General features: G+C 44.3%; 1 protein-coding gene across 3 annotated transcripts; it reads left to right on the top strand.

The window, feature by feature from the left end:
* Nucleotides 1-1,033: 1,033 nt before the first annotated feature.
* TCFL5 (transcription factor like 5) lies at nucleotides 1,034-18,293 on the top strand. Of its 3 annotated transcripts, XR_006639966.1 has the most exons (7): nucleotides 1,034-1,727; nucleotides 2,626-2,812; nucleotides 3,091-3,253; nucleotides 5,750-5,996; nucleotides 7,853-7,994; nucleotides 17,484-17,843; nucleotides 18,005-18,293. XR_006639966.1 is itself a non-coding variant. In XM_045162681.1 (6 exons), exons 1-6 carry the CDS (start codon nucleotides 1,069-1,071, stop codon nucleotides 17,604-17,606), a joined length of 1,518 nt encoding a protein of 505 aa, XP_045018616.1. In that variant the 5' UTR covers nucleotides 1,034-1,068; the 3' UTR covers nucleotides 17,607-18,293. The 3 variants fall into 3 exon arrangements, 2 of the variants coding, with proteins under 2 accessions (XP_045018616.1, XP_045018615.1); XM_045162681.1 differs by having other exon boundaries at nucleotides 5,753-5,996; nucleotides 17,484-18,293; XM_045162680.1 differs by having other exon boundaries at nucleotides 17,484-18,293.
* The last annotated feature ends 77 nt before the right edge of the window (nucleotides 18,294-18,370 follow it).

Here is an 18,370-nt window from a genome sequence, read left to right as displayed (position 1 = left end):
AAAAAAAAGCAAACTATCAAAGCAAATGCATAGGACTATTTTATATTGTCTGAAGAAGAGATACTACAGAAGAAATGAATGGCACTCCAAAGAGGGCCATCTGAGCTCTGATAGAATGAGCACAACATTGACAGCCTGGTGGAAGAACTGTGCCTTCAGGCACAGGCCTGTCCTTGAACTACCTGGTTCCCCTACAGAAAACAACCACTGGGTGATGTGGGGGCATGGCTGAGAGGTGGACACAGTACCTACACCTTAGAGGACAGGCCCAGGCTTAGCAAACCCACAAGGACAGAAAGGAGGTTAGTGGGTAGGGAGTGCTAATGGGTATGGGGTTCTTTGGGGTGAAAATGTTCTGAACCTGACTGTGGTGATGGGATGTGAATACACTGCCCCCGAAGGGCACACTTTAAAAGGATGAACCTATGTGGCATGTGCACCACACTCACCACTGGCCAGTATTCGCGGTGTGCATTGATTACAGGAGCGCTGCCTGTTCTAGGACGAAACGGGGCACCGCGTGTTTTTATCTACCTGACTGAGTTTTCACCTAGGCACAGACTGCCTCGTCACACCTGTACTTTGGACCGCTGTCTCACCTGTTTGCTGTTTGGACGCACGGAACCCTTGTGTCCCGAGAAGGGGCTACCCGCACAGCACCCCGTGGATCCGTGAACTCGAGGAGGTGCATTGCTTGGAGAGGTACCTGCGCCCCGATACCCGGCCAGGCCCCGGGCAGTCTGCTCCCGCCACACTGGACTACAGTGGTCTCGACTCGCGGACGCGCGAACCCAGGCAGTCCAGCCCCGCGGCCTCTGGACCCGGCGGCTCCGCCCCGCCCCCTTCGCGCCCTCTACCTGCGCGCGCAGCCCGGGAGGTGGAGCCGTGGCGGGGGCGGGGCGGGGCGGGCGGTTGGCCTGGCCAGGCCGCGGGGCGGGGCCGCACCCGGGAGGGGCTGCCGTTGCGGGCAGGCGGCGCAGGCGCGCTGCGGCCGGCGGTTTCCGCGCCCCCGCCCGCCCGGCCTGGCCCCGCCGGCCCGCCCGCGCGCCCCACGCCGTTGGCGCCGGCATGTCGGGCCCCGGGCCGCGGGAGCCGCCGCAGGCGGGCGGGCCGGCGGGCCCCGAGGGCGCGGACGCGACGCTGGGCGAGGCGGGGCTGAGCTTCACGACCACCGACCTGAGCCTGGTGGAGATGACGGAGATCGAGTACACGCAACTGCAGCACATCCTCTACTCGCACATGGAGGCGGCGGCGGCCGACGGCGAGCTCGAGACGCGCCTCAACTCGGCTTTCCTGGCGGCGGCGGCGCCCGGCGCGGCAGCGGGAAGCTTCGCGGCGGCGGGGGGCGCGGCAGCCGCGGCGGCGGGGGGCGCGCCGCCCGTGTACCCGGTGCTGTGTCCGCCCACGCTGGCCGACGGCGGCTTCGCAGGCGCCAACCAGTGCCTGGGCCACATCGACTTCCAGGAGCTGCGCATGATGTTGCTGAGCGAGGCGGGCGCGGCTCCCGCCGCCGAGAAGACGCCGGGCGCCGACGGCCCGGGCCCGGGCGCACCCCGGCCCAAGGCGCCCGACGGCGCCGGCAAGGAGAACGCGGAGGGCGCGCCGGAGGCGCGGGCCAAGTCGGCGGTGCGCGTCCGCCTGGAGGATCGCTTCAACAGCATCCCTGCCGAGACCCCGCCCGCCCTGCGCGGCGCGGAGCCCCCGGAGCCCGGCGTGGCGCTCAACAAGTGGGTGCATCCCCCGGGGACCGGGCCCGGCCGGGTGCGAGTGTAGACCAGGGTCATGTGCAGAGGCTAGCGGCCTCCGTGCAGCTTGCATCATAACAGGGAGCAGGCCTCAAGAGGGCCTGGGGCCGACCTGAGACGTTGTGTGCTCTGTGCAGGCAGAGTGAGCAGGTCTTGCGTACACACCCCATAGCATTTCCTTTATGGTGTGCACTCTGCGTCTGCACGTGGAAGAGAGATGAGTTAAGTGCACAGATGCTCCTGAGGATCAAGGCTTTTCCCCAGATCGCCTACCTAAATGTCAGGAGAGGCCTCTGCTTCCCCTTGCATTGACTCAGGCTTAGGCTGACCTCACGCTGTGCAGATACAGCCCTGGAAGGAGAGAGGTCCTGTTGTGAGGCTTTGAGTAAAAGCACCTTTATCCTGCAGCCAGACTGCCAGCTCACAGGCACTCTCCCAGCGCCTACTGGAGGGGAGTAGCCTGTCTGCTGGGGTGTCTCCTCAGTTTTCTGACTGTCCCCACACTGTAGTTTTCCCCCCATTTTGCCCATAGTCGTCAGATTTTGGAGGATGGCAAAAAAAAAAAAAAAAAAAAACACCACCAGAGATTGGTGTCAGAAGTGGGATGGGAAGGGAGTTGTAACTGAAAGATGACACACAGCTTCACCTTGCATTGTGAGGAAGACAGTTTGAACTTGTCCCCTACAACACTAGTGGATAATTGTTTTATAGAGATTTCCATGATGAGGGGCCTTTCATGGTAACAGATTCGAGTTAGAATCTGTTATCTAGAAAATCTAATGTTAACCACGGAAGTGTAATAGTAAGTGATTGTGGTGTTTGAGGAAACTTACCCGCCACACACACTTCACGTGTTTCTGGGTTTCTTTTGTCTTGGCAGTTTGGTTACTCTTATTCGCCATCCATCCGAACTAATGAATGTTCCTCTTCATCAACAACAAAACAAATGTACAACATTAGTGAAAAACAAAACTACTGCTGCAACTACTGCTTTGCAATTTACATACCCTCTGTTTACTACAAATGCTTGCGCTACTAGTGGAAATTCTAATATTTCACAAACACAGGTAGGGAAAATAATTTGTAAAGCTTTGCTCTCTTGTATTAAAAGGAGAAGTTGTATTTTAGTTAGGTCCCAAGGATTTTTTTTTTCTCCCTTTCATTAAGCACAATAACATTTTGAAATCGAGAGTATTTATGTAGTTCGGGGATACTTAAAAGTGCTTATAAAAGTTCTTCAAGTTCATATGAATAGTTTTGGTGTTATTTCTGTTAAAGTGCATTTTATTTGTACATAGAAGATTGTCACATGTTGATAAAGTTCTTATTGCTTCATTTTCTCCAGAGTTCTAGTAACTCATGTTCTATACTTGAAACTGCCAAGCATCAGGATATTGGATTGCCAAGAGCATTTTCTTTCTGTTATCAGCAAGAAATTGAATCCACTAAGCAGACTTTGGGTAGTAGAAACAAAGCTTTGCCTGAGCAGGTTTGGATTAAAGTAGGAGGTAAGTGATACGGCAGAAGCTGGCAGATGCTTTCTCTTCCTGCCTGAGCTTTGCCCTTGATGTTGGGTGGGTTTAATTGGCCATGGGTGGGAGAAGGGGGAGGTGGTTTATAAACATATGAAATAAACTTGGAAGGAACCCTTTCAAAAAATAAAAAAGGAACCCTTTCCTCCCTCTGCTTTAGTCACCTCACTTTGAACATTCATACCAATTTTGAACATCGAGTTTATACTTGGCCTGGAAATATTCAGTTTAGAGGCTGGTTTTTCTTAACAGTAACCTCTTTAAACAGAAAAATGATAGACTTATGTACATTTTTCATTACCTTCAAGTTGCTGACAGATGTAAAGTTTTTTTTTTTTTTTTTTAATTTCATACTTCATGAATGAGGCATGAGTCTGAAATCCGCTCAGAGATTTTAGGGGAAGAGGAACTAAAAAGCTTCTTGATGAAAGTGAAAGAGGAGAGTGAAAAAGTTGGGTTAAAGCTCAACATTCAGAAAATTAAGATCATGGCATCTGGTCCCATCATTTCATGGGAACTAGATGGGGAAACAGTGGAAACAGTGTCAGACTTTATTTTTTGGGGCTCCAAAATCACTGCAGATGGTGATTGCAGCCATGAAATTAAAAGACGCTTACTCTTTGGAAGGAAAGTTATGACCAACCTAGATAGCATATTCAAAAGCAGAGACATTACTTTCCCAACAAAGGTCCATCTAGTCAAGGCTATGGTTTTTCCAGTAGTCATGTATGGATGTGAGAGTTGGACTGTGAAGAAAGCTGAGTGCCGAAGAATTGATGCTTTTGAACTGTGGTGTTGGAGAAGACTCTTGAGAGTCCCTTAGACTGCAAGGAGATCCAACCAGTCCATTCTAAAGGAGATCAGTCCTGGGTGTTCTTTGGAAGGAATGATGCTAAAGCTGAAACTCCAATACTTTGGCCACCTCATGTGAAGAGCTGACTCATTGGAAAAGAGTCTGATGCTGGGAGGGATTGGGGGCAGGAGGAGAAGGGGACGACAGAGGATGAGATGGCTGGATGGCATCACCAACTTGATGGATGTGAGTTTGAGTGAACTCCGGGAGTTGGTGATGGACAGGGAGGCCTGGCGTGTTGCGATTCATGGGGTCGCAAAGAGTCAGACATGACTGAGTGACTAACCTGAACTGAACTGAGTGGTGGTGGTTTAGTCGCTCAGTCATGTCCGACTCTTTGCGACTCCATGGACTGTAGTCCATCAGGCTCCTCTGTCCATGGGATTTCCCAGACAAGAATACTGGAGCAGGTTGCCATTTCCTTCTCTAGGGGATCTTCCTGACCCAGGGATCGAACCCACGTCTCCTGCATTGCAGGCGGATACTTTACCAGTAGCACCACCTGGGAAGCCCTGGTGGGGACAGTCTGCAGATGGGCAAAGGATTGAGTTGGGAGCAAGAGGCCATAAGGTGATTCAGAACATTTTAGACATAAAGAAACTGCTGAAGACAAACTTTACTTACCTCTGACGTTAACTCTCAATCCATTTTTCCTGGGAAGCATTCTTTTTCATGTTGTCCAACAATAACACAGTTCACACAATGTGCTTTCTGAGAGCTGATGGAGACAGGATAGTGATGGAGTGCTCCTGCTTTCTCCCACATCAGTGATTAATTTTTCCTGGTCACTGTGACGTTGTATGCGAAAGTATACGTTAACATTTGTAAGGTACAAAGGTTAATATTAAAATAGTTCCTGTACTGACTATTCAGCTTAAGAAACAAAACATCACCGATACTTGTGAATTCCCCTCTATGTCTTTTTAAAAGCTATCCCCATTCTGAAATTTGTGTTCAGCAATTCTGTCACTGTAGAAGATTTGGCTTTGTACGGCACCTTGGGAATGCTCATCACCACTTGTATTAGCTAGACCCCTGTTTGATGGGAACTTGACATGTTTCTGTAGCACAAGTCACAGCTGTGATGTGATTACTGGTTTTGTAGGGGGAAGGAATCGCATTTGTAAGGTGAGGGCATGTTTAACCCTAAACCACTTAGGTTTTGTCCTCTTCTGAGCATTGCAGTTACAGTATCAGTTGTCATTTTAGAATTATTGCATATCAAGAAAATCTTTTGGAGAAAATATTTCTGGGTTTAAAAAAAACCCCAGATTCCATCCTGAATATCAGGAAAATCAAACAGCTTCTTGGTTTCTCTATTCAGAGATCACAGTTAAAATGCCTCTTGATTTAAAGGAGAGACCTTTGACAGGCTCTATTGATCACATAATACTCAGTGTATTTTAATTTGGTTTATGTTCAGTTTTATAGTTTGAAACCTGGAGCTCTGTGCCAGCTGCCCCTGTGGAATTTCTGAGGCTTCCTGTTCGGTTCTGTGTGCTCCTTACCCATTCATGTTTACATCTTGGATTGAAAATACTGAAAAATATATTCAGCATTTACGAGGGTAAGTTAAGAACTGAAAAATTAAAATACCACTTTTTCCTTCTTTTGCAAAGAAGAAGCGCTATGTAAACAAGCCATAAATAAGAGGAATCGGAGTAGGATACGTCAGTTGGACACAAACGTAGAACGAAGAGCCCTTGGAGAGATTCAGAACGTGGGCGAAGGCTCCACGGTGGCACAGGGAGCTTGGCAGTCAGCAGAGTCATCCCAGGCCACCCTCGGAGAGCAGACCCAGAGCGGGCCGCAGGGGGGCCGGTCCCAACGCAGGGAGAGGCACAACCGCATGGAAAGAGACCGAAGGTAAGGCCGGAACATCGGCAGCATAGGGTTGTCTCAGACGCCAAGCAGGTGGCGAGCAGTGCTGGTGGCAGGGAGCCTTGTGTAGAAAACGATGGTGTTGCCATTTCTATATTCAAAGGGAGAGAGAGCCGGCAGGAGTCAGCGGCCACTGTGTTTTATGAGGTGGGAGTACTCACAACGACCCCCAGGCTTGATGATTCACTGGGAACACTCGTGGCTCTGGTCTGTTTTGGACAAAGAACCCAGCAGAGGCGTGTGGGGAGACATCCAGGGGACCAGGCACCAGCTCCCAGGAACCCCTCCCAGTGGAGCTACTCAGGATGCCTCTCAGCCCCAAGCCATGGGAGTGTGTCCCCAGCCAGGAGAGCGGTTGATAGACTCGGGGCCCTGGGATCCTACTAGTAGGGGGCTGACTGTGGGGGCCTTCCTTATCGGCCGCAGCCAGATCCCAGACCCCTGGAAGGAAAGCTGGTATTTGGCATAAGCCATGTTGTTTGCACCCACGGCTTAGTCACAGGGTGGTGACTGGTGGTGGTGGAATCCCCCAAATCTGAGTTTCAAGGTGCCGGCCAGGGTCACTGGTCACTGAGTCACTCAGTTTTGTTGGGTTCTTCTAAGAATGTTGGAGAAGGAGGAGGTTACAGCTTATGTGAGTTGTTTTATCTGTTGATTTTATTTGTGCTATTTTGCATAGATCCAAAGGTGGTTACATTTTCCATTGCAGCTGGGTTTTTACATGATGATTCCCTCACATATAGTTAATTAACTTAGTCATTTGTTGAGTACTGTACCAGTTTCTGTTTTAGGCTCAAGAACTAGAGCACTGAGCAAGACATATATTCGTCTCTGAACCTATAGTGTTGGACTAAGGCAATTTATTTCTTTTTAAAGGGAAATATTAAAGCTAGGCAGCTAGACACCTTCCCTAAATATGTGTCCACACATAACTGAACTCACTGTGAATTATAATAGGCATTGTTCCCACTCTGACATGTATTTAATAAACATTTACTGAGTACCTACCATCTGACAAAAAGCCTATTACTTACTACTGCCTGTTGACAGTGAAGGTTTGAATTCTTCCTTTGCCATTTCCTAGTTTAACAACCTTCTTTTTCCTCTTGTCTCCTTATAAGATCCTTGTGTATGAAATAGGTGTTTGAAGTGGGACCCCAGCATCAAACAAGCTGAGATGTTGGGCCTGGTGCCTGTGGTTACAGAGCATCTAGTGAATTCCCACTGTTACTGCCTTACAAAGTTTCTATTAAATTCAGAGTGTACACATGGGAAGATGAGCAACAAGGGCCATATTGTATAAAGTGTTCCACATCAGCTCGTGTAGCACTGAATGTAATTCGTGAAAGTTAAAAATAGTCTAAGAGTAAGGCTCCAGTTATGTAAATCATCTCTAAAAAGACCAGGTTTGGGAACATTAACAGGCTGGTAGTCTGTGTGCTAATTGAACTGGGACCCCTTGAAGAATGAGTGCTGTGAATCCTAGCTTGTGAGAGCTCCTTGGCACCTAGCGGGCAGGTGAATGCCTGGTGAGTGAAAGAACATTCTGCCCAGAAGACGCACATACACAGTTTTGCTTCTGGTTTTGGGGCTTTGGGTCCATCCTTGCTCTAGAGGCTTGGAGCTGGCCCTTGCATGTACCCCAGGAGAAGTAAAGAGGGGAGACTCTCCAGGGAGCGCGACAAGGCTGAGTTGGCCCTCAAGGGGGCCTGGTACTGCAGAGGGGATCCTGGTGGGGGAGGAGCTGTTCTTAGCTAATTCCTTGAGGAATATAGGCACTCACTTTATTCCCTTGTTCTGCGTCAGCTTTTCGATGTGATTAATTTGGGTTTTGACCATAGGCGCAGAATCCGCATTTGCTGTGACGAGTTGAACCTTTTAGTCCCGTTCTGCAACGCCGAGACAGATAAGGCCACGACTCTGCAGTGGACCACAGCATTCCTGAAATATATTCAGGAGAGGCATGGAGATTCTCTTAAAAAGGTTAGTATCTAGGCCAGGAGACTTTCAGTCCTGTAAATGGGTCAATATTGCTATTTATCCTTTTCCTTGAAGATGTCCCAAACTGTCCTTCGTTTCCTGGACTTGAATATCAGATACTGAGTCCAGTGTGAGTAACGCCCTGCTTGTTAATGATGGAATTATCTATTATCAAAGTACGAAGCACAGCTGGGTTTGTCCACTAACCGCAGGGCATGAGCCTGCATTGTCAGTTGTCAGCTAGCAAGGAGACACCTGCTCTGTATGGGGGCTCAGTGGGGTTTCAGAGACAGGCCTGTAGGGTGTGAATTTTTGCCCTCAGAAATTGTTGTGAAAGGGATAAAACACAAATAGAAACAAAAAGAGGCAATTCATTGTCAAAAATAATCAAACAGTCTGGTTATCAAACGTGTTGAGAAGACAGAGCAGAGAGACCCTTCGGCCTGGGTGATGGAGGACTATGCGGGGACCTGCGGCAAGCATCTCAGTTTCTTAGTACAGTGAGTGCCTCAGCCTTGACCCTGTCTTTTGGGGCTGAGGAGCCATTGATACCCTGCGAGCCAGCTGGGCTCCTGGTGGGACCTGATGCTGGATGTTAGCGAGGGTCCCACCCACCCCCTTCCTTGGGGTTTCAGATGAGAGAATGTGCCCGGCAGTGGCTCCTGTGCTCTGCCTCGGGGAACCTTGGGTCCAGGTACCTGCCTCAGAACTTGAGGTGGGGGCACGTGGTTAGTGGAGAGCGCCCTGGTTTTGCTCCTGGTCCCAGCTGTCATGCTGCTGTTGACAGAGCATAAGTCTAATAAGAGAACTGAGCTGACATTGGTGTAATAAACAGGGAACCATTTTAGAACCATTTTAGAAAGAGCCTCCTATGTCTAGATCCTGGGGGCCTGAGCATGCCCCTCCCACAGCCAGCCTCTCAGGCTGAGTGCTGAGAGTTTCTCTTCTCCATTTCCTCTCCTGTGCCCATGTGCATTTCCATATTGTGAGTTTTGTAATTTCATCAAGTTCCTTATTTTCATTGTATATTTTTAATTGCCTTTTAAAGCCATACCTATGTTAGATTTGTGCTAATTGGATCGTTTATAGTTATTTATAATGTGGTTATTCTGGTTATTTTTTTAACATTATCTTTTAGCAATATACTTGGTTTATTGTAATAAAATAAAGCTTCTATGTTTAAAAAAATGAATTTAATGGTTGGCTCTGTGTACCTTGTAAATGGTGAATTATTATTCATATGATTGGTTCAAATATGATGATGGTGTTTACAACAACCAAAAGAACTTAACTGTCTCTATATTCAAAGATTAAATAGTTTAAAACATATTAATTTTTGTGTGTATTAGGTTTCCTGAATATTTCTGAAATTTAATTACATTGAGTTTGTAAATTGTTTCTGTGTCGGATTACAGGACCCATCAAAAAACAGGCTGAAGTAATATCAGCAATTTTGGGGAGAATTAGACTGGAAAATCCTAAACCTTTGTGTCGTTACTGTTTCCTTAGTGACGTCCCCCCTCCCACTTACATGAACATTTTTGTTCTTAAAGGTAAAATACATAAAAGTCTTAAGTAATTTGCCAAGATTATTTCAGTATACATCTCATCCCACAGCCCTTTCTGGATCACCAGGGAAGTCCAAGACTCTGCTTTTTAAGAATAGTATTTTGTCTATTGTATCTATCCTGTTTCTCACATTCTGGTCTGTAAAGATGGCAGTTTTTAACAGCTTGCTGCGACTTCCATTGTGACCGCTTATGTAGTCAAATTTTTAAAAATTCTGTGTTCATTTGGAAAGGACATGCATTCTCTGTTTGGTGAATTCTGTACGTTTATTAGGTCAAGGTTATGAAATACGGTTCAGGCCTTTCTTGTCCTCTCTTTGTCTGTCACGCCTGTTGTTCCTAGAGCCTGCGTGGCACTTCCCACTGTGATTCGCCAGTCGGTCCTGTCTCCTTGGGGCTTTTGTGCAGCTGAGTGTTGGGGCACCCCCTCCCCCCTGGGCCCTGAGGTTTGTCACCCCTCTTGATTTCATTAACCTTTTGCCTTTGATTGTCTCCTCTCTGTCTATGGATGACACCAGTTTTCTTCCTCTTCCTGACTTCCTGATACAATTTCTTGACATGTAACTGTAACAATCTTTCTTTTTCCTACTAAAAATACAGATTTTATCATTGGCATTCTCCTACTTACAAATGTCATGTGAATATCAAGTTTGACCAGATATCATTTCAAGGTGTCTGATGAGTTGTAAAAATCCCTTAGAACTCAATTATTTCAATGAGGTTTTGTTGAAATAGATGCTAATTGAGCCAGCCAGAGTAATGGTTTACCTTTGGTGCACTCGAGGGCAGGAGACATCCACTTGTCTCCCTCTCTCACTGCCCCTCCAAGTTCCCATGAGTCAAGTCCCAGGGGCTGTGTGAGAGTCTGGATTGAGCTACACCTGAATTCTACTTCCAGCAGAACTATTGAGAATAAAGATGGCTACCCAGAGGTAGTCTGCTCATTGTGTGAAGGTTGTTTAGAAAATCTCTTGAAGAACTTTCTTACATCTGAGAAATGATGACTTCTGTTTAGTTATTCTCAAAGCTAAACTCTACCTTCTCAAATAAATATTTTATATTTTATAAAATATATTTATAAAATATAAATATTTTATATTTCAGCTTGGGGTGTCAGAATACAGAAAATGATCAAACCATGGTTCATTTTATATTGAGATCCACTGAAAATATTTTAAATATTGGGAAGAAAATTAGAGTATATTTATGTACAGATATAGCCTCAGAGCATAGGTGGTTGTTGCAAATGGCAGGTGGCCTTGGTCGGGCTGGCCGTCTCGGTCACCACTTGGTCAGGTGGAGTACTCCAGCAGCTCCAGATGACTCGGAAGGTAGAGCAGTGGCAGCAGACACAGTGCTTACACTTCTCTTTGTGGTCATGAAATACGTTTAAATCTACTATAGTCCAGCAGCAAAAAGACGACACGATTCAAAAACAGGCAAAGGACTTGAATAGACATTTCTCCAAGGAAGATGAGCAAATGGCCAATAAATACATGAAAAGATGCTCAACATCACTAATGATCAGGGAGATGCAGATCAAAAGCACTTTAATGGATATGAGATACTAGTTCACACCCATTAAGTGGTGGTGGTGGTGTTCAGTTGCTCAGTCGTGTCCAACTTTTGCAACCCCATTGACTGCAGCACACCAGGCTTCCCTGTCCTTCAGTATCTCCCAGAGCTTGCTCAAACTCATGTCCATTGAGTCAGTGATGTCATCCAACCATTTGTCCTCTGTTGTCCCCTTCTCTTCCTGCCTTCAATCTTTCCCAGCATCTGGGTCTTTGCCACCCATTAGGTGTGGCTATTACAAAACAAAATAACAAGTGTTTGTGAGGATGTGGAGAAATAGAAAACTTTGGGATTGCTGGTGAGAATGTAAAATGGTACAGCTGGTGGTCCTTCAAAAAGTTAAATGTAGAATTACCGTATAATCCAGCAATACCACTTCTGGGTATTGTAAATACCCATGAGAGTAGAAAATCAGGGACTTGAACAGGTACTTGTATACCAGTGTTCATAGCCACATTATTCACGGTCACCAGAAGATGGAAACAATCCAAGTGGTGGAGATAATCCAATCAACAGGAGAATGGATAAGCGGAATGTTTCTACAGCCAATAGAATACTATTCAGCCACAAAAAGGAATGAAGTTCTGACACATGCCTCACAACATGAATGGACCTCAGAAATAGGATGCTGAATGAGAACAGACAGACACAAAAATACAAATACTGTATGATTCCACTTATATGAAGTCATCCGATTCATACAGTCAAAAAGTAGAATGGTGCCAGAGGCTGGGGGAGGTGGATGGGGAATTAGTATTTAATGGGGACAGAGTTTCAGTTTGGAAAGATGAGAAAGTTCTGGAAATGATGATGATGATTACACAACTTTGTGAGTGTACTTAAGCCACTGGACTTTACACTTATGAATGGTAAAAATGGCAAGTTTTATGTTTATATATTTTACCACAATAAAAATAGATAAACCTAGACTTAATTGTGTAAGAATTCTGTTCTTTAAAAAACAAAAAGAAAAAACAGAAATGCATACACGCACAAAAATGGAGAGACTGGAATAATGAATGCCTGTGTCCCATAGCTGAGCCTCAGGCATAACTTCATTTCACCGATTCATCCCCACCCTCCCACCCTCACCAAATTATTTTAAAGTGTTCCAGATGTCACATCTCTTCATTTGCAAATGTGTCTCTAAAAAAGGAAAGTGCTGGATAAAAGCACAACCGCATCATCATCCTCTTCCTTAATCTCAATCCCTGTCCAGATTTTTCTGGCTCACACCTGTCGTTTTACAGTTGACTTATTTGAGTCAGTATCCAAACACTGTGTTTGGTTCATAGCTCTTAAATATCTTTTAATATGCAGTGGCTCCCTTTCCTATTTTCCTTACTGTTTTTTAATTGATGACGTTGAAAGTCACTGAATGAAATTTGGGTCCACTCACCCGCACACAGTGAAGCCAGTCTACTGACACCGGGTTGCGGTGAAAGAAAGGGGCAACGTTTATTGCAGGTGCCAAACAAGGAGTCTGGGTGGCTTATGCTCGAATGACCCGAACTTGTTTTGGCGCCTGCAATAAATGCTGCACTTTTGTTCACCACAACCCGGTGTCAGTAGATTGGCTTTACTGTGTGCAGGCGAGGGGACCCAAATTCTGTTCAGTAACAGATTTTGGCACCCAGATGCAATGGAAATCCCATCTGGGTCACCAAATATTGTTAAACCAAACTTGGGTCTGCTCACCCATGTGCAGTATTACATGTCATGATTAGTTATACTCTGTGACAATATCAGAGAATTTTTTCCATATAATGTTTCTCATGTAATTTAACATACTAAATAATGTCAATTAGTTTAATATTTCCTCCCTGAGATGCCTCAGGAGTCTTCTGGAAAACTCAGAGTCAGCTAGTTTTAGTAGCTGTTATCAAAAGTAACTGTTATCAAAAGCAGCTCAATATTCCAGGAAAACTTGGCTCCCTTAACAGAGAGGGAAAACCACATTGAGTCTTGCACCAGCTTACTTTTAATAGCAAACTTCATTTACTTAATTCATTTCAGTCTAATCTGAGCCCATCTTGACCACATGCAAAACTCTTAAGATTCTTTTTCCACAAACCTTCCATCACTTTCTGTATCCGTGTTAGTTTGTCCTTTATTTTTTCCCATCCAGAGACCAGAAGCCCTGGGACAAAACTATTCGCCCTTTACCCCCTGAACAAAGATATTTCCATTTTTTATATATTCTCTCATTGACAGTGTATATCCTACTTGCTTTACACATTGAAATCCTTCCCTTACTACTTTTAGAAGCTTAATTACATATGTATTATAATTTTAACCCTTAAGAACTTTAATCTCTAGTGAAAACCAAGAAGCAAATAATTGAACCGTTCTTTACATCAGCATGGGCTTCCCTGGTAGCTCAGTTGGTAAAGAATCTGCCTGCAATGCAGGAGACCCCAGTTCAGTTCCTGGGTTTGGAAGATCCTCTGGAGAAGGGATAGGCTACCCACTTCAGGATTCTTGGGCTTCCCTCGTGGTTCAGCTGGTAAAGAATCCGCCTGCAGTGCAGGAGACCTGAGTTTGATCCCTGGGTTGGGAAAATCCCCTGGAAAAGGGAAAGGCCACCCATTCCAGAATTCTGGCCTGGAGAATTCCATGGGCAGTATAGTTCATGGGGATCACAAAGAGTCGGACATGACTGAGCGACTTGCACTTCACTTAACTTACATCAGCATGTTTTGAATGGCAAACATACAAACACATTCTGTAACCTCTAAAAGCATACGTTTTCCTACAACTTTTCAATTTAATGAGGTACAGGACATGTGTCTAATAAGCCCGAGCATCTTTAGTTTTTTTTCTCAAAGAAGATGAAAGAAGGTGAACTTAGGCTTGTCCAGTGATCAGTGTTAATGCTCAGAAGATCTGAACTCCTTGTTTGGTACCTGCAACAAACACCGTACTTTCCTTCACCACACCCACCCAGATGAATCCTGTCCAGCAGATGCCTGAGCACCTTTTCTCAGGGGCAGCTCCAGGCGCTTGCCACCGACCGGGCGTCCTTGGCCCATGGCACTTCTGGTAAAGGAAAACAAGGTGCTCACATTGGTGGGTTGAGACGTCTTTGGTAAGTAATGGAACTGATGTGTGGCGACACCAGAGTATTCTTCCCTATCACATTGACTTCAGCTGCAGAGGAGCATTCATTGGGATTTTCCCTTTTGGACTAAGTAAGGCTTGGTCATGTGGCTTTGTTTCTGATGGCCACTGGTTAGGAACTCCCTCTTTTGAGACTAGGGAACTTAAGCCTTGAGAGACAGGTTTGCCTTGACTTGTTGATTTGCTTGGTATTTGACAACACTGGCCATGAATAATTAAGTGTGAGTGATCAGTGCTCTGTTCTATCTTGTAGTCTAGGGTGTATTTTACAAAACTGGTAAATGTTCAACTATGCTTCTATAAAAAGAAAAGTGATTTTTTTGTTTAAACACCACATGGCCACAACATTCTTCATTCAAACTCTAAAGAAAATTGGTTAAGATGAAACTGTTGAAATTCTGAAACTTTTTTTTTTTGCCTATCAGAGAAAACTGGCTTAGATATTTTCTCAGTATCATGACCCTCAGATATCAAAATATTTCTAGGAGAAACCCTGAAGTTACAACTGTTATCATGTTCCTGAAATGCAGACACAACTCACATTGCCTGTGACTTTAGTTGTGGGTTAATTACTAGAAGTACGATCAAAGGGGGAAGAGAGAAAGAGCCTTTTTAAAATCAAGTAAATTCAGCTTATCCCATTGTTACAAAGTTTTATGTTTGCTGGGTGAGTTGCCAGGACGCTGGTGGTCACGATTTCCTGTCTTTTCATTTGCATTTTGTTTGTTGTTAAAACAGGAAGCTTTGGGGACCTTTAGGGAATGCTTGGATTGACCTTTTGTTTTTGTCTGCGGGAATCCTGTTCTATGTGTATCTGTGTTTGCATTTGTCTTGTATGTAAGTGTGCCAACCATGGGGCCGCAAGCTCATTTCTCAAATGCAGCCTTTTGTGGTACATTCTCCAGAATTGGACTGCTTTCAGTCACAAACCAATAAAATGTACAAAAAATGATTTTCCTTTGTAATATAGCCTGGCGGTAATACTCTGTAGATTTAGGGAAAAGATGGCTTGCTAATGGATACCTAAGTTTTGCTACTGTTACACAGCTTGCTGCTGCTGCTGCTACTGCTAAGTCGCTTCAGTCATGTCCGACTCTGTGCAACCCCATAGACGGCAGCCCACCAGGCTCCCCCGTCCCTGGGATTCTCCAGGCAAGAACACTGGAGTGCGTTGCCATTTCATTCTCCAGTGCATGAAAGTGAAAAGTGAAAGTGAAGTCGCTCAGTCATGTCCGACTCTTAGCAACCCCATGGACTGCAGCCTACCAGGCTCCTCCATCCATGGGATTTTCCAGGCAAAAGTACTGGAGTGGGGTGCCATTGCCTTCTCCGATTATACAGCTTAGGGCGGTTTTATAATAGAGATAGAAAATGGGATAATAGTTATAAACTGATAAGTTTTGTATTGAAATACAAGCTATGTGATCTTTGGATGGGTAATATCTGTATAATATTATCATAAATAATAAAATAGAGATAAATGGGATAAAAGCTTTCAGATGAACTCTTTAGGAATAATTATGTATTAGTTTTTCCAGATTTTTGGTAACTTGAAACTAGTTTTGCTCAACTAAGTTCTGTGACAGAAATTCATTAAAGGTCTAAGTCATTTTTCATTAAGATAAAACACTGAACATTGATTGCTGGACAAGCCTAAGTTCGCCTTTTGTCTTCTGAGAGAGAAAAAAATCTTAAGTTACTTGGGCTTATTAGACACATGTCCTGTACCACATTAAATTGAAAAATTGTATCATAGGAAAATATATGCTTTGAGAGGTTACAGAATGTGTTCTTAAGTTTGCCAATCAAAACATGCTGATGTAAAGAACAGTTCAATTACTTGCTTCTTGGTTTTCACTAGAGATTAAAGTTTTTAAGGGTTAAAATTGTAATACATATGTAATTAAGCTACTAAAAGTAATAAGGGAAGCATTTCAGTATGTAAAGAAAGTAGGATATTCACCCTCAGTGAGAGGAAGATATAAAGAATGGAAATATCTTTGTTCATGGGGTAAAGGGAGAATAGTTTTGTCCCAGAGCTTGTTGTTTCTGAATGGGCAAAAATAAAGGACAAATTAATATGTATACAGAAAGTGATGGAAGGTTTGTGGAAAAGGAACCTTAAGGCAAATGTTTTACATGTGGTCATGATGGGCTCAGATTAGACTGAATTAAGTAAATGAAGCTTGCTATTAAAAGTAAGGTGGTACAATACTCGATGTGGTATTCTCTCTCTGTTAAGGCAGCAAAGTTTTCCTGGAATATTGAGCTGCTATTGATAACAGGTTGTAATAAGTTTCCTTCTCTAACTGACTCTGAGTTTTCCAGAAGACTCCTGAGGCATCTCAGGGAGAAATAAACCAATTAAGATTATTCAGTATTGTATATTACATGAAAAACTTTATATGGAAAAGAATTCTCTGCTGAAGTTGTCACAGAGTGTTAAGTTCTCACGACATGCAAAGCTTCATGTTGGCGAGCGGGCCCAAGCTGTGGCCTGTGGGACTTCCTGCCTTCTGCATCACACAGGCCTGTATCTTTTGTTTCCTGGAGGCCTGTGAGCCTCAGGTTGTCTGCTTGCACTTGCCTTCTCCTTTTGTGAGCTTGAGACAGATACAGCCATTAAAACCGAGGCCTTTTCTAAAGCATTTAGAGGTAGAGTGGCATTAACTTGACCCACAGCTAGTAGGATACTGGGGAGTCACCTCAGTCTGGCCATCGCCATGCCCAGTACTGAGCACTTAGCAGCAGGGGGGTGGAGACTGTAAATGCCCCTGGTGGGAGGGGTGCGTAATGGTACATGGGGTCTGTGTGGGGTGGTGGAAAGTTCTGGAAATGGAAAGTGGTGATGGTTTGCACAAGAGTGTGAACATACTTAATGCTATTGAATTGCACACTTACAAATGGTTAAAACGGTAGAGTTTATGTCTGTGTTACCACAATGAAAATAAAAAATTTGGGTGTTTTTTTGAACATCAGAAGGGTTTACAATATGGTCTGGCATTTTGAGAATCTTTTGGAAAATGAAATAAAAATACATGTAAAGGTAACCAAGGAAAGTGTTTGAATCCCCATCTTTATCCCCTTACAAGATGTGACATATATTTGTGACACCTTAACTATATGTTTTGATGTAGTTTAGCTCTTAATGTCAACCTTTTGTGTTTTTGAAAATAGCAGTTTTCATGTTTGTGCATACAGTACATTGATGGTCTTGTCTCGATTTTAGGAATTTGAGAGTGTATTTTGCGGTAAAACTGGCAGAAGGCTAAAGTTGACCAGACCAGACTCCCTGGTGACATGTCCTGCGCAGGAGAGTCTACAGAGCAGCCCAGCTATGGAGATCAAGTGACTGGACGTGAACACTGGTTCCTGGGCAGTACATGGCCACTCCTTTGTGACACGCAAACATTACTTCGGACCCTGGACTTCCGCTCTGATAGTCTAACTTGAGAGGGACGTGTCTCAGCTCATGGGACTCTAATGTGGACTTTGAAAGCCCATTTTGTAGAAATATTTATCTAGAACAAAATACTTACCCATTAATGTCCTCTTAGACCTTTTGGGGATGAAGACATCTTGACAATTAGTAAGTAATTTTTCAATTATCAGTCTGATTCCATCATGTTTTCTTAACATGATAACTTAAAAAAATTAACATCCTTTGTAATTTCTTTAGTCTTAAAAGGTACATTGCTTTTTACTTATTTTATTTACATTTTATTTTTTTATTTTTTATTTACATTTTAGATATGCCCCATTAGCAACTAGAACGAGTTAAAATTTTCTTAACTGTAAGTAGTTTGGGAATTTTATTTCTTTCGTTTATCACTTCCCCTTGTAATGATTTCCAGCTGGACCGAACTGTATTGCAAAACGCAGTCCTCTTTCAAACCTTTTTGCTGGAAATTTTCCAGAGACCTCCTTTAAAGGTCCTTTTGTCCATAAATGAAATATTGTCACAGTAGTATTGCTTCAGTGCCCTCATTTTCATAGAGTCATTACTTTCTGTGTAATAAACTGTAATGTTTGGAACTGAGTTTTTCAAATGAGTGGCTTTATTTGTTACAACAGATAATCCCAATAGGCTTTAGTGCAATACAGTCACTTTCAATA

This window comes from Bubalus bubalis, chromosome 14 (assembly GCF_019923935.1).
Source record: "Bubalus bubalis isolate 160015118507 breed Murrah chromosome 14, NDDB_SH_1, whole genome shotgun sequence".
Classification (NCBI taxonomy): Eukaryota; Metazoa; Chordata; class Mammalia; order Artiodactyla; family Bovidae; genus Bubalus; species Bubalus bubalis.
This window is presented reverse-complemented; position numbering and strand designations above follow the sequence as displayed.